This window comes from Schistocerca piceifrons, chromosome 3, assembly GCF_021461385.2.
Source record: "Schistocerca piceifrons isolate TAMUIC-IGC-003096 chromosome 3, iqSchPice1.1, whole genome shotgun sequence".
NCBI lineage: Eukaryota > Metazoa > Arthropoda > Insecta > Orthoptera > Acrididae > Schistocerca > Schistocerca piceifrons.
Genome location: NC_060140.1, coordinates 959,277,373 through 959,294,533, shown reverse-complemented (window position 1 = coordinate 959,294,533; position 17,161 = coordinate 959,277,373). Strand labels below are relative to the sequence as shown.

The 17,161-nt window shown below is 41.5% G+C and overlaps 1 protein-coding gene across 1 annotated transcript in view; it reads left to right on the top strand.

Moving 5' to 3' along the window:
• LOC124787750 (dedicator of cytokinesis protein 1) overlaps positions 1 to 17,161 on the top strand; it is a 413,210-nt gene that overhangs the window by 31,798 nt on the left and 364,251 nt on the right. Inside the window, exon 2 of the mRNA XM_047254617.1 lies at positions 15,692 to 15,872. Coding sequence (XP_047110573.1) covers positions 15,692 to 15,872 — 181 coding nt within the window. The remainder of the gene's footprint in view (positions 1 to 15,691; positions 15,873 to 17,161) is intronic.

The following is a 17,161-nucleotide window of genomic DNA, read 5'->3' as shown; positions in this document are numbered from 1 at the left end:
GGGGCAATGAAAGACTCCAAAATTTGTATTTTTGATGTAAAAGAGTTGGTCAGTTTGGATACAGAAACATTATATCGCAGAGAACTAATGGTTATCCACTCCGTATTTGTTACACTAACATAACTTCGATTCTGTACTTTGAACAACAAACGAACGACTATACAGCAATTGCTAAAGCCTTACTATTGCTTCCCTGAGATCAGCCACATAGTGTCACGTTTGGATTTAGCGGAATCACCGGAAGTCACGTGTAGAAGTATACAAAAATTTTGTAAAGAGGCAAAAACACCGTACACCATAATACAGGAGGGAGCGTAGCCCGCGGGAAGCAGGCCGGTTGCGAGAGGTGAAAGGGGGGGGGGGGGTTGCAAGGAGATGCCTAACAAGGAAAACTTCTCATTGCACACCCCTCAGATTTAGTGGTAAGGTGTCTAAACGAGCAGCCCGTCAAAAACTGAACACAGATCAAGCATAGAGACAGGAAGAAGGTATGCTGAATTGCGAAATATAAACAGTGGACGGTCCAAACTTAAGATCTGTAACATAGGGCAGCCGTGAACAGGCATGCCGTCTTGGTAGGTTACGGTGTTGGAATGCAATGTTCAAATCTCTCTCATACGTCATTCTTTTCTTCTTCACAAAATTATGAACTGTCTGTCAACTGTATCAAAATTTGTGTCTGTCGTGGTGTAGCGCCCACCACATGCGACTGTTGCGTTTCGTTTTGGACTCTCGAATTCCTTTTTTGTTACATAGTTCACACCCGTTTATTTGTTGTTTTCATTTATGTGAGAGGTGTTGGTGAATTTCGTCCGCTCTCACATTTCATCCCATTTACTTGCGACCGTAGCATATTCTTATCATGTGACTTTATATTCTATAACGAGTGTGTAGTGTAACAACTGGCAACACTACAAAAGGACAGACGCGTCAGTGACCGGACGGGCAGTTCATAGATTTGTGAAGAAGGAAGAAGAAGAGGGAGATTTAAACACGGATCTCTCGCTTTGCACTCTAACACTGTGACCACAGAACCACGACGTCATTGTTCGCTCCATGTTGCACATCTTGAGCTGCGCTCGTTCACTGTTTCTATTGTGCTTCATTTTTCACAGTTCAGCACACATTCTTCCAGTTTTCATGCTTGATCTGTGTTCCGTTTTTGACGGCCATTTCACCACTAAATCTGACTGGGGTGTGTTGAGGAGTTTCCTTTGTAATTACAGGCTGACAATTATTGAAGTATATGAAATAAAATCGCCATAAAGTCTGAACGGTTTGGCTTAGGATATTCAAACTGCATGATTGGCCGTGGGGCATGATGGGAATTTGTATCGTTTGGTTTAGCGACGAAGCCCACTTTCATTTAGATGGGTTCATCAGTAAGCAAAATTGGCGCATTTGGGGGACTGAGAATCCGCATTTCGCGATCGAGAAGTCTCCTTCAGCCTCAACGGGTGACTTTTGTGGTGTGCTATGTCCAGTCACGGAATAGTCAGTGCGATATTCCTTAACGGCACGGTGACTACCAATCGGTACGTCAAGGTATTGGAATATGATTTCATCCCCATTATCTAAAGTGACCCTGGTTTCGACAAGTTGTGGTTCATGCAAGACGGAGCTTGACCTCATCGAACCAGGAGAATGTTTGATGTCCTGGAGGAGCGCTTTGGGGACCGTTCTCTGGGATACCCAGAGGCCACTGGCATGGGTCATGATTGTCCGGCATATTCTTCGGATTTGAACACATGCGTCTCCTTTTTGTGAGCTGTATCAAAGACAAGGTGTATAGTAATAACCCCAAAACCACTGCCGAGCTGAAAACAGCCATTCTGGGGGTCATCGACTGCATCGATGTTCAGACACTTACGCGGGTCATGCAGAATTTCGCTATTCGTGCGCCACATCGTCGCCAATGATGGCAGGAATATTGAACATGTTATAAATTAAATCTGAATATCTGTAGTGACGTGTACATATTGAATAAAGTGTGTGCACGTCATAGTTCGTAATTAATTTCCGTTTTTTTTCATATAGTTCAGTAATTGTATGTTGATAATCAGTTCTGCAGTATATCAGATGTTGGACAATTAACGCGCAAAATGATCATTTTTTAAAGTTTTCGTGAGAGATCTTTGATGGTCTTTGACACACTTTTTTTCTGCTTGCAACAAAGTAGAGCAATTATCAAAGCAGCAGCGTCTTTACCATCATCAGTCCGAACCACAGTATTATTGAGCAGTTTAGGGAGAACGTCAGTAATATTCCACAATATTATTGTGCAGTATTCTTGACCGTCTAGGGGCCGGGTAGCGCGGCTGGCAAAAAAATCGTTTGTGGAAAAGAAGAAGAAGAAGAAGAAACACAGACCTACAAGCATTGCTTCGGAGACACATCTGATAGATATTACGTTGCCTTTGAAATGTATTCTGTTATGGCTGTTCATTCATCTTGACAGTCCACGGGTCATTAGAGAGGATCACATTATTTTAACAAGCACAGGGAGCGTGTTCGACCGTGTTTTGTGGAGGAAACATCCCAACATTTGTTGTGAATTTTGGGGGATCACGAAATACCTAAACTATTGTGACGACACGGAAATCTTAATTCAGCCTCTCCAGAACAGCTGCTCTATTCCCATAGTGACTGCGGAAATTCTTTCGATTTTCTTCGGTTACTGCCACCAAACACTTTTCGGACCTCCAGAATATTTGGGTAACGTGAGGACAAAATACTTGTTGGAACACTGAATAGTATTGGGAAATAAGCCAATATTTGTTATTAAAATATCTGTAGTGAGTATTAAGAAATGTGATATCGTCTTGCGAACTGGTAATAGCTCACCCATTTCGAATAGCTGTAGGAGACAGGAATAAAGGCTGTTGTGTGGTAGGTGTACCATGTTTAATCCTCGCAGTACCAACCGTCGGCGGGGGTTACTTTATGTCCACCTTCCGAAAATATTGTAATACAGTCATGTACTTTATACAGGGTGTTACAAAAAGGTACGGCCAAACTTTCAGGAAACATTCCTCCCACACAAAGAAAGAAAATATGTTACGTGGACATGTGTCCGGAAACGCTTACTTTCCATGTTAGAGCTCATTTTATTACTTCTCTTCAAATCACATTAATCATGGAATGGAAACACACAGCAACAGAACGTACCAGCGTGACTTCAAACACTTTGTTACAGGAAATGTTCAAAATGTCCTCCGTTAGTGAGGATACATGCATCCACCCTCCGTCGCACGGAATCCCTGATGCGCTGATGCAGCCCTGGAAGGAGAATGTCGTATTGTATCACAGCCGTCCACAATACGAGCACAAAGAGTCTCTACATTTGGTACCGGGGTTGCGTAGACAAGAGCTTTCAAATGCGCCCATAAATGAAAGTCAAGAGGGTTGAGGTTAGGAGAGCGTGGAGGCCATGGAATTGGTCCGCCTCTACCAATCCATCAGTCACCGAATCTGTTGTGGAGAAGCGTACGAACACTTAGACGGAAATGTGCAGGAGCTCCATCGTGCACGAACCACATGTTGTGTCGTGCTTGTAAAGGCACATGTTCTAGCAGCACAGGTAGAGTATCCCGTATGAAATCGTGATAACGTGCTCCATTGAGCGTAGGTGGAAAAACATGGGGCCCAATCAAGACATCACCAATAATGCCTGCCCAAACGTCCACAGAAAATCTGTGTTGATGACGTGATTGCACAATTGCGTGCGGATTCTCGTCAGCCCACACATGTTGATTGCGAAAATTTACAATGTGATTACGTTGGAATGAAGCCTCATCCGTAAAGAGAACATTTGCACTGAAATGAGGATTGACACATTGTTGGATGAACCATTCGAAGTGTACCCGTGGAGGCCAATCAGATGCTGATAGTGCCTGCACACGTTGTACATGGTACGGAAACAACTGGTTCTCCCGTAGCACTCTCCATACACTGACGTGGTCAACGTTACCTTGCACAGCAGCAACTTCTCTGACGCTGACATTTGGGTTATCGTTAACTGCACGAAGAATTGCCTCGTCCATTGCAGGTGTTCTCGTCGTTCTAGGTCTTCCCCAGTCGCGAGTCATAGGCTGGAATGTTCCGTGCTCCCTAAGACGCCGATCAATTTCTTCGAACGTCGTCCTGTCGGGAGACCTTCGTTCTGGAAATCTGTCTCGATACAAACGTACCGCGCCACAGCTATTTCCCTGTGCTAATCCATTCATCAAATGGGCATCTGCGAACTCCGCATTTGTAAACATTGCACTGACTGCAAAACCACGCCGGCAGGAGTGGCCGAGCGGTTCTAGGAGCTACAGTCTGGAACCGCGCTGCTGCAACGGCCGCAGGTTCGAATCCTGCCTTGGGAATGGATGTGTGTGATGTCCTCAGGTTAGTTAGGTTTAAGTAGTTCTAAGTTCTAGAGGACTGATGACATCAGAAGTTAAGTCCCATAGTGCTCAGAGCCATTTGCAAAACCATGTTGGTGATGAACACTAACCTGTTGATGCTACGTACTGATGTGCTTGATGTAGAGCAATGAGTCGCATGTCAACACAAGCACCGAAGTCAACATTAACTTCCTTCAATTGGGCCAACTGGCGGTGAATCCAGGAAGTACAGCACATACTGACGAAACTAACATGAGCTCTAACATGGAAATTAAGCGTTTCCGGACACATGTCCACATAACATCTTTTCTTTCTTTGTGTGTGAGGAATGTTTCCTGAAAGTTTGGCCGTACCTTTTTGTAACACCCTGTATTTTAAAATTTTGAAAAAAATATTTGTTTTCAATGAATTCTTTAACCAATAGGAATGTGTGCTAATCGGTGTGCTCATTCATTCTGTGCCAAAAATGTTTGTTATTGACTTGTTTATTCCTTACAACAAAGCAATCGCCGTATTTATTTTGGTTTTCACCCTTTTTTTTACGCGCAGAAGGTCCATGTTCTTAGCAATAACATTTATGTTCTGTCATGCAGTACGTATTCACCTGATGTATCCAGTTGCTTAATAAATTACGATAAAAGGCTACATCTTGACATGTTCTGCTTGCGCTAACAGCAGTTAGTACAATATTGTCTCGAAAGTATTACGAGTTGTGGTCACACGATGAGGATAGGAGGTGGGGCTGGGACACTGAAAGGTGTATTACCTTCGTGTTGATAAGGAAGTCACCAAATTGTATTTGTATTTATGTAAAGAGGAGATGTAGCAGCAACAGAGTGAAAAGTTTGTGCCTGCCGTAGTTCGACTGGCGGCTGGAGGGCCTGCCCATGTTCCCGAATTCAGGATATCCTCATTAAGTGAGAATGGTATGGAGCTGTACCAACACGGTAAACTATTCAACAGTGCATAAAGTCCCTAAGTTTATAGAAAACAATATTACAGATACTAGCCTGCAACGCACAATAATATAGATAGCTATCTCGTGATGTACCTTTTGACGCTGTGTAACATAAATTATTTGATATGTGTCGGAACGTTTAAAAAGAACGCACTGTTGTATTAGAGCAATATAAATCCACTGTAGTGTTGTAAATGGATTTGTCATTGTAACTCCTAGTTTCTTCATCAACAAGCTTATTTAATTCAGTGTATCCTGCTTAAAATGGAATAAAGTTATGCTACTGGACTTCCCATGTGTTTAAACATTTTCTGCTGCTCTGGAAGGAGTGGCTATTTGTGCAGTGAAGTAGAAATATCAGACTGAGCATTAAGTCATCTGCCTCCGAAATTTAATTAAAGTGAAACAGCTGTTGTGCTGACTAAATCGGGCATCGGAACAACTGATGTGTAAAACAACTGACGATCGGAAATCCGATATTTAACTGGTCTAGCAAAACCGCCACGAATCTTAACATGTGAACACGATAGCAAAAAACTGTTTCCGAAATTCTCTTTTAATCCTCTGGAAGTTATGTATTATTCAGACGTAACAATTGTGGACGGATTCGCGTCTGGGAAATAGTGATCCAGCAATCGACTGTAGTGTGTGTCACTTCGTCTTGAACGTAGGGTATGACTGAAATTACTCCGTCACTGTCGATTTGTGTGTTCAAATGGTTCTGAGCACTATGACACTCAACTTCTGAGGTCATAAGTCCCCTATAACTTAGAACTACTTAAACCTAACTAACCTAAGGACATCACACACATCCATGCCCGAGGCAGGATTCGAACCTGCGACCGTAGCGGTCGCGCGGTTCCAGGCTGTAGCGCGTAGAACCGCTCGGCCACCCAGGCCGGCTTTGTGTGTTCCTTTAAGTATTTGTGCTCATGGAAATAAAAAGTAAGAGGGTAAGTTTCAGTTATGTGTACGTTATTTTATGTCGTATGTAATCCTTACCCACACAGCTGATGACTCCCGACATCGAACAGACAAGTATGAGGTATGGGTTTTAAATACGGTGACACGACAGTGGAAGACACTTCTAAACATTTGCACGCGATTAACGGCGAGGCTCAACAAATTCACAGTGAAATCCAGGTTTTGGAGCTGCCCCTTTCTTGCAACGCAAAAAATGGACACTGTGCAAAAACCCGGACACAAAACAGTGCACAGCCCCACTTCGTTTCAGCGTACGCAGACGGCAATGCTAACTACGTACCACCGTATATTTTAAATTTCCACTAAGCCAGATGGTGCTGATAAGCCAGATTTGAAAATGTTGACAGTTGCTTTTATTTATTCCACGTTGCGACCGTACCCAGGAGCGATGTAAGTGCCCATCCGTCGGCCCCCGCCATTTGTGCCTGGTCGATCAGAAATTGGGTTTGCGGTCACGGGAATTGTTTTCGCGTGTACAGTTACCCACGATCATGAACAACTTAAATTACCAGTTTAGACTAGCAGGCGATAGCGTTCGTGTCAGACATTATTGTGCACCCGCCATGTCATCATGTGTGCCCTACTTTGCACATGGTTTGGTACGTAGGACAACCGGAACTGAGGGGCACGATTAATTAATTTTAAGAGATCCTCTACAGTTGTTCTAATGATTAATCAACCAAGACCGGTTTTTACAGGTGTATAAAATTATTGTATTTGGTAAGGCATAACGTACAGTCGGGCCAGTCAGTACAAGAGCGCCAAGTCACCCTTTCACTGACTGATCCGACCGCATGTTATGCCTTACCAAATAGAATAATTTTATACATTTGAAGATAGAATATTAACATCTTGAAACCGGTCGTGGTTTCAATAATCATTAGCACAACTGAAGCGGATCTCTTTAAATTAATTATCTCGAGATGACTGGATGTTTGTGTTGTCCTCGTCATTTCATCGTCATTCACGAAAGTGGCGAGATTGGGCTGAGCAAAGGTTGGGAATTTGTACGGGCGCTGATAACCGCGCAGTAGAGCGACCCACAAACCAATCATCATCATCATCATCTTTAAATTAATTAGTCTTTCCTTGCATTAAAAACTGAATTAAATTTTAGCTGCAACAGATCACCAAACCAAAGGCCAAGACAAGTGCTTTATCAAGGAAAAAAAGGGCGACAAAATCCCTTCAGAATTTAACAGGCGCCAACGAGGTGTGGTAGACACCATAACGATTTCAAACGCCGTCTTGTTGCCTATTGAACAACACAAGACACAAATGCAAGTAGCATCGGGAGTGCCCGTCGATTAACAAATGCGCAAGTTGCTAAAAGTGGCCAGTGATTATGCAACATGGAGTCGTCAGCAACAGTTACCGTGACGTCATCGCCAGATGATGCGTCAGCCGGGGGACGCCGAACTCGCCCGATGAGACGACATCGGACTGCGCCGCCATCACGCCCCACCGCCGAGAGTTTCCGTAGAGCTCCGGAGTTTACGCGTCACTGTTGAGAGGCTGAAGAGACAGGCTCGAGCGCAGCAGCAATGGGGAGGACGCAGGAAACTGCTACGAATCCGACGCACTACACATTACCGGCGACATGAGGAATTGTACGTATCAGACAGACAGACTGCCATCACGTACCTGTTTGACAATGGCTTAGATGCCAGCATGATCCTAGCCCGGTGGGCACATAACAATAAACCACGTGAACATTTGCATCTGAAAGCAGTAAACAAATCTGCGATCGCAACCTACTACAGCATGGGACTGACTACCGACTTGTGTTTCGGCACACCCTTCATGGGGATATTTTTAGTTGCCAAGCCTATAGTTGGTGGTGGTGGTGGTGGTGGTGATGTTTGGTTTGTGGGGCGCTAAACTCCGTGGCGATCAGTGCAAGTACACATCCCCAATCTGTACACAGTCCAGTCTAGCCACTTTCATGAATGATGATGGAAGGAGGAGGACAACACAAACACCCAGTCCCTGGTCAGAGAGCCGGCCAGAGTGGCCGAGCGGTTCTAGGCGCTACAGTCTGGAACTGCGCGACTGCTATGGTCACAGGTTCGAATCCTGCCTCGGGCATGGATGTGTGTGATGTCCTTAGGTTAGTTAGGTTTAAGTAGTTCTAAGTTCTAGGGGACTGATGACCTCAGCAGTTAAGTCCCATAGTGCTCAGAGCCATTTGAACCATTTGAACCTGGTCAGAGAAAATCCCAACTCGGCCAGGAATCGAACCAGGGACGCCTATAGTAGGTGCTACCTTCCTTCCCCACTAATCATTAACGACAAATTTGAGGAACACACGACTACAGAACACAGATGACAGCAACACAGTAAACAGCATATGAGCACACTCCACCAACAGCACAGTACAGAGAGTAACACCAACACCCATTACAACCCACAGAAGAAATCTCTGACTGATTTATGGATACTAGCACAGAATGGCAGCATCAAGCACAACACTGTGCATCATGGCAGGAGCACATCTGGCCAACATGTTCGCACCATGTCCGCTGAATTTCCCTGACCGCCTACCAAAACAAAGGTCATATTTGAAGAAATACTCCAAGCTGGGAGTCCATCCATTGGACAACACCTGGTGTTCACTTTTTCACCTTGTTCACAAGAAAGACAGCTCATGGCTCCTCTGCGATGATTACTGCACGTTAAACAACACAATACATCCACATAGGTGCTGTATTCCAAGCATCAGGATTTTGCATGTGCATTAGCTGGCTTAAAAGTTTTAAGCATCATAAACTGCTGCAAAACTTACAACCAAATACATTGTTACATCCCGAAGTTGATGGGTATATACACACTTTGGCCTGTTTCAATTTTTATTTATGCCATTGAGTCTCGAGCACAACGCACAGGTGTAGCAACGTTTTTTGGATGAAATGTTAAACTGGAGCTTCAGTTTTGCTTCACATACCTTGATGACAGTCTGGTGTTTTTATCAGATGTACAGCTACTTGAATGAAGTGTGCAGGTGCAGGTGCAGGAATTGTCTCAGCGACTGCGTAACTAGGATGTAGTACGGAATGGAGAGAAGCACATTGTCGGCGAGAGCTACTTTGGACAAACTGTTTCAGCAGGTAGCATTTGTCTATTACCAAAGAAGACAGCAGCTGTATGAGCGTTTTGGAAGCAGATAGACAAGCAGTATTATGGTGTTTTCTGAGAACTGTAAACTTTTGTCTTCATCACCTGCCAGCAATGGCAGTTATACAAACACTGCTCACAGATGCACTTGGAGGACACGACACCACCTCAAGTGCGCCCTGGAGACAGAAAAAGCTTTTCAAAATCTGCAGATGAGTAACTATCACAATGTTGCTCGCTCGCCTAGTGCCATCTGTGCCCCTGGCAGTTGTTGAAGAAGATAGTGAAACAGCGGTAGCTGAAGCTTTACACCAACAAATTTGCCAACATTGGCAACTGTTTAACTTTTTTCCCCAGTGAGATGCAATCAGTGCAGCAGCAGTGCAGTGGCTATGATAGAGCACTGGTTGCAAGTATAACGGTGTTATGTATTTCTTCGCACAACTTGAAGCTCGCACTGTGACTGACCACAGACTTAAACCTCTGATCTTCTCTTCAGTACTGCTCTGTTTACCTATATTATTAGTATGTTTGCCGGAATTCATGGAATGCTCTGCATATGAGACATGGTCATTATTTAAGTAATGACAGATTTGATGATGTGGCCCAAACTGTTTTAACCCTAATCCGTGAAGATGGTCTGTGACTGAAACCAGGTGATATTTCAGTGTTAATAAAAAAGCAGCTGATGGTCAAACATGCATTTGTACAAATACAGAGGCATTAGATGTACTTTGTTAGACATTGCACACTCAGCCAATACAGTAATGCCAGAAATACAACCCCCAAGAAGATTGCAGTATTTGTTAGGTCATTATAAAGTAATTTTTCTGCCTGAACTGTATAAATGACCTTTCGAATACTGTAAAGGATATTTCAAAAATTGTTATGTCGCTGATGGTATAAGCATAACTTAATCTTGCCAGACACAGCCCAGGTGACAACTGACCAGACCAACAACTCGTTCAGAGTGAACAGCTCAAGTCTTTGTCATAAAAACTTGCATTATGCAACTTCAAATGACCGAAAATGACTTGCTACTACCATTACTCGTGCTTTAAAGGAAACAGTGTGTAAAATCCTTTGGGCTCCAGCAGGATAAAACGTTAAGATGGAGTCAACGTGCAGAACAGCTAATAAAGTAAGGGGATTCCTTTGTCATGGATGGGACAGTTGATTACATTTTTCAGCAGTTGAAAGCTAATACAATAAAAATTATATACGGAAACTAAATTAAAAATCATATGAATAGTTATTTAACCTTCCCTTATAATCTGAATACCAGAAGTTTACAAAATGAGCTGTTAATCATCTTCTAAACTTTGTCATAGGTGAGGCAGCAAATGGGCATAGCATTCAATGTTGACTAACTGTGTGAATTCTGCAGTGACTTTCTTTTGAAAATATAGAAATTACACGAATAAAACAATTTTCTACACAATGAAATATCAATAAATATTACATCATTAATAACAGTAATAGAAATTCCTGGTTTGAGTAACATGTAAAATAAGGGAAAGGCAACCACTCACCTTTATTGGATCGATGTATGGAGCAAAGAAACACGAAACAGATAACAGCATTCACACACAAAACCACATAGTGTCTGTGTGGTTGTGTGTGAATGTGTGTACTGTTGTTAGAAAAAGAGCTAGTGCTCGAAAGCTTGTAGATTGCTGTTTTCTGTTATGTGTTTCTGTGCTCCACACATTGATCTGCACCATGTCAGTGGTTGTCTTTACCATATTTTATACATTAAATTACTAATACTCACTCACAAAAACTGCAGTCAAAGATCGTCATGAGTGGGACAGGGAATTGTTGTAGGTGGGATTCATGTGAAGCAGAATTTTTTTTATAAATTAAAATTTGTTTAATTGTATCAGTTTTAGATGAATCAGTAGTTAATGTATTTAGATCTCACTTCCCATTTAAATAATCTTGTAGGAAAGTTTTATTATTACGTGTAAATAAGATAAATTTCGATACATTATTACTTCAAAGTCCTGAGTACCTAGTTACTTAACTTTAAAAAATCCATCACTATAAAAGAACTATGCAATTGACTACTGGCCCACTTTCAGAAATGTTTAGATTTCCTAAAAACTCATAATATTGGGTGTTCCTAACATGTTTGATGTCTGGATTTGGGAGAATAGCAAGAACTTGTTGAAATTCAGTGTATTATACACCAATCTTGTCAACTTGGAACACCTTTGCCGAGTCCCCTACAGGTCTCATACATACAGTCTGTATTTCTCCATTTTTTTTGAACAGCTCTCTGTACAGTTGCAGTATCTACATCCAAGCAGATACTGCTCAATCCATTGTATGGCTGGTGGTGGACGGTATCCCATACCAGTACTAGTCGTTCCTTTTCTGTTCCACTTGCAAATAGAGCGAGAGAAAAACAATTGACTATGTGCCTCCGTATGAACCCTAATTTGTTGTACTTTATCTTCGTGATTCTTATGCGCAATGTATATCTGTGGTAGTAGAATCATGTGGCAGTCAGCTTCAAATGCTGGTTCTGTAAATTTTCTCAGTAGTGTTTCTCTAATGAACGTCACCTTCCCTGCAGGGATTGCCATTTGAGTTACTGAAACATGTCCTTAACACTTGTGTATTGTTTGTACCTACCAGTAACAAATCTGAATTGCTTCAATGTCTTCCTGTAATCCAACTTGGTATGGATCCCAAACACTTGAGCACTACTCAAGAATAGGTCGCTCTAGCATCCTATATGTGGTCTCCTTTACAGATGAACCTCACTTTCCTAGAATTCTCCAAATAATCCAAAGTTGAAATCACTACCATAACACATGCTTGTTCCATTTCATATCAGTTTGCAGCATTATACTCAGATATTAAATGATGTGACTCAGTTGAGCTTACACTACTAATGCTGTATCTGAACATTATAGTTTTGTTTTTCCTATTCATCCACATTAACTTACATTTTTCTACAGTAGAACTAGCTGCCATTCATCACACCAACTAGAAATTTTGTCTAAGTCATCTTGTATCTTTCTACAGTCACACAACTTTGACAGCTTACTGTACACCAGAGCATCATCAGCAAACAGCTGCGGATTGCTGCCCATCCTATCTGCAAAAACATTTATGTATATAGAGGAAAACTGTGGTCTTATCACACTTCCATGGATCACTCCTTATGGTACCCTTGTCTCTGTTGAACACCCACCATCAGGGACAACGTACTGGGTTCTGTAACTTAGGAAGTCTTCAAACCACTCACATATCTGTGAACTAATTCCGAATGCTCGTACCTTCCTTAACAGTTGGTGGTGTAGCACTGTGTCAAACGATTTCTGGAAATCTAGAAATATGGACCCTGTCTGTTGCCCTTCATCCATAGTTTGCAGTGGGTCATTCTGCGTCAAATCATGCAGGTCATGTCACCCATCATCTCAGATTTTCATGAAACTTTGCACATTTGCTAATACTTATAGCACAAGAACTTGTACAAAATCTTTTTGCACTCAGATTACCTACATAAACACACACAACTCAGGTGTTTATGAAGCTTTTGATTTGAAACTTTTTTCATAAGCTAAGAGAAGTACATACTTAACAGACTTGTAATTATTTAAGCAGTGAAGATACAAAGAACTATACAAAAAATTTAATATGTGTCACTTTCCAATTTCTGGAGAAAGTATGCACACATTGAAAAATGCTTTTATTACATTTCTCCAACCTGGTGGGAATGTATAATTGCTCTTAAATAATTCCCAAGGCAGTACACATTGTAATAAAATGAAATTATTAATGAGTTTTCTAAGAATGGACACACAAATAAATCTGAAACCACAATACTTTGTGTTATGATGAAAAAAAGTAATTCTAAGAAAGATCATTCATACCTGACATCCACTGCTTCAGATTTTAACAAAACTATTTCTGCTTGTGTTATTTTCTGTGTGGCAATAGTCAGTGCAAAATTTCTCCACATACTTCATGTAGTTTGAGGGGAAAAAATGGAAATTGTTTACAAATGTAAATGCCGCAACTGAAGTTTGTCATTTGGTTTGTATTACTGTATAATAATAATTCCCGTGGAGGCCCGGGAAAAGAATAGGCCTCCGGTATGTTCTGCCAGTCGTAAAAGGCGACGAAAAGAACAAACGACTAATAGGGCTAACCCCCCTTTTAGTGAGATTAGTTGGTTCAGGACAGAACTAAAGAAGCCTTGGACAAGCGCCGTCATGGTCAGGGACGACGCTTGAACCCTATGCCCGCCCCAATTGGTAACAACACTGCTAGCCAACTGGAAAATGATTTAAATCCAAATAGAGGTGTTTTGCAGGATATGCTTGCTGCAACCACCCTAGAAGGAAAACAAAGACAGAAGATGAGATGGTCAGATGAAGTTAATCGACACCTCATGTTCTGTTATTACCAAGCAACAAACCTAGGAACCAACACAACTGGATACAGATCACAAGTATACACAACATTTATTACCAGATACCTAGAATTAAAATTTTTAACAGAACAACGACTAGCTGATCAGATCCGTGTAATAATCAAAAATAACAGGATACCCCAGTCAGAATTAGAAAACATCAAACAACAAGTACAACAAATACTGGAACAAAATAATGTGCAATCAGAAGAAGAAGAAGAAGAAGAAAATACAGTAATGGACTCGAGCATCCCAGAGCAAACAAACAAAGAACAACACACATCAATTAAACAGTCAGAGGAAAACAAAATCTTAAGACAGCCACCAGAACAAGCACAAACAAAACACGAAGTGACACACATGTTAGATATAGAAGAAAAATTTCAGCTGACATATATAGAATACAAAGACACAAATACAGACATTAGACCATTCTTGCATAGACCGCCAAATAACCCACAAGTCGAAACAACAATAAAAACACAACAAAACACAACAAAATAAATGAAAACACAACTATGGAAGAGTTACAACTACTGGTTTATATAGGAGCACTCACTACACTAAATATACACACTAGGCAGAGATCAGAACCAACCAACACACAGAAGAAACCCACAAAACCAGCATGGCAACACAGGCTACAGATCAGAATAGAAAAACTGAGAAAAGACATCGGACAGCTAACACAATTTATAAGAAATGAAATGTCAGAAAAAAAACGAAAAAGGTTAGGTAAAATCTCACAACAAGAAGTGATAGAGGAATTAGATGAAAAGAAGCAGAAATTACAAGCATTGGCCAAACGACTTAGAAGATACAAAAAAAGTGAAAATAGAAGGAAACAAAACCAAACATTCAACACAAACCAAAAGAAATTTTACTAGACAATAGATAACACACACATTAAAATAGACAATCCACCAAACATAACAGACATGGAACGCTTCTGGAGCAACATATGGTCAAACCCGGTACAACATAACAGGCATGCACGGTGGATACAAGCAGAAACAGATACGTACAAGATGATACCACAAATGCCTGAAGTGATAATTTTGCAACATGAAGTCACCCAAGCAATTAATTCTACTCACAATTGGAAAGCCCCTGGAAAAGATAAAATAGCAAATTTCTGGCTGAAGAAATTAACCTCAACACATTCACATCTAACTAAATTATTTAACAATATAATAGAAGGAAACATTCCACGTGGGAGAAATTATATATAAAAACAAAGATGAGGTGACTTACTGAACGAAAGCGCTGGCAGGTCGATAGACACACAAACATACACACAAAATTCAAGCTTTCGCAACAAACTGTTGCCTCATCAGGAAAGAGGGAAGGAGAGGGGAAGACGAAAGGAAGTGGGTTTTAAGGGAGAGGGTAAGGAGTCATTCCAATCCCGGGAGCGGAAAGACTTACCTTAGGGGGAAAAAAGGACAGGTATACACTCGCACACACGCACATATCCATATCCATATCCATGGTAGGGTAGAATGAAAAATTGAGTATTTTATGAAACTGTTCAATAAGAACTGGACTGGAGGGATGTTTATAGTAGGAAGGCATGAACAAAAACTGCTGCATATCTATGAATCATGTTTTTCTTCAAAAGTATTTCAGATTAGACTGAAGCCTGGTGTGTGTGTGTGTGTGTGTGTGTGTGTGTGTGTGTGTGTATTTGCTATAATAGTTGCTTGTCATTTGTGGGCTTAAGTTATTATCCAGTGAATTGTTTCTTCTAATCTCATCTTCCATTCTTTCTCATAAAGTGTCCTGGGTTATTTTTGCTTGTAATTTTTTTTTCAGCCATTCACAACTTCTTTGAGGACAAACCGTATCGCATTAAGCTTTCTGTTGGGGAGACCGTTAATATTTTGGAAGAAAATGGGGAGTGGTATTTTGGATACACAACCAAGAACCGTGCACTGCGCGGAATATTTCCTAAGAACTATATCCATATTAAGGATACGGCCAGCACAAAATTGGGGTGAGTCTATCATATATTTAACTGTCAAAATCATAATCATTTAATTTTATTAATTAGTAATAAAATATGCACTTGTACATCAAAATTTTTTATTCTGTGGAGATAAGTGTTTTATTATGACATTTAATTAAAAGTTGAGTACTCATAAATGAACAAAGTGATTTTAGCATATGTTGCTATAATGTCTTATAATATGATATGTTCTTGACTATCTCCGTCTAGTACGAGTAAACCAAGTTGCTCAATAAGCGACTTAAATCACATTTCCGTTTAAGTATAGACAGGGGTAATCGTAATAACCCTTCTGTGTGAACTATATTTTTTACTTTTAAACATAGCTCTCTCAGTTTACAGAGCTCTAATTGTTAATAGTTGAAAGTGTTCACTTAATGCTTAGCTCTCTGCATAACAAAAATCTGCCTGCATAGCCAAGCACATTAATGCACCACTTCCAAGACATGGTGTTGCGAGCCCGACCTGAATCGAATATGCTTAACGGTTTAATGATGAGGATTGGTGAGGTGGCCATCCCCAATGTGGTTTTTAGGCAGTTTCTCATATCCCACTAAGTGAATGTTGGGCTGGTACCCATGTCCTGCATCAGATACATGTTACACAAACATTTAGAAAATATCCTCACATTAGCACGTCAGTTCTGTTCTAGGTGCAGATACACTCCTGGAAATTGAAATAAGAACACCGTGAATTCATTGTCCTAGGAAGGGGAAACTTTATTGACACATTCCTGGGGTCAGATACATCACATGATCACACTGACAGAACCACAGGCTCATAGACACAGGCAACAGAGCATGCACAATGTCGGCACTAGTACAGTGTATATCCACCTTTCGCAGCAATGCAGGCTGCTATTCTCCCATGGAGACGATCATAGAGATGCTGGATGTAGTCCTGTGGAACGGCTTGCCATGCCATTTCCACCTGGCGCCTCAGTTGGACCAGCGTTCGTGCTGGACGTGCAGACCGCGTGAGACGACGCTTCATCCAGTCCCAAACATGCTCAATGGGGGACAGATCCAGAGATCTTGCTGGCCAGGGTAGTTGACTTACACCTTCTAGAGCACGTTGGGTGGCACGGGATACATGCGGACGTGCATTGTCCTGTTGGAACAGCAAGTTCCCTTGCCGGTCTAGGAATGGTAGAACGATGGGTTCGATGACGGTTTGGATGTACCGTGCACTATTCAGTGTCCCCTCGACGATCACCAGTGGTGTACGGCCAGTGTAGGAGATCGCTCCCCACACCATGATGCCGGGTGTTGGCCTTG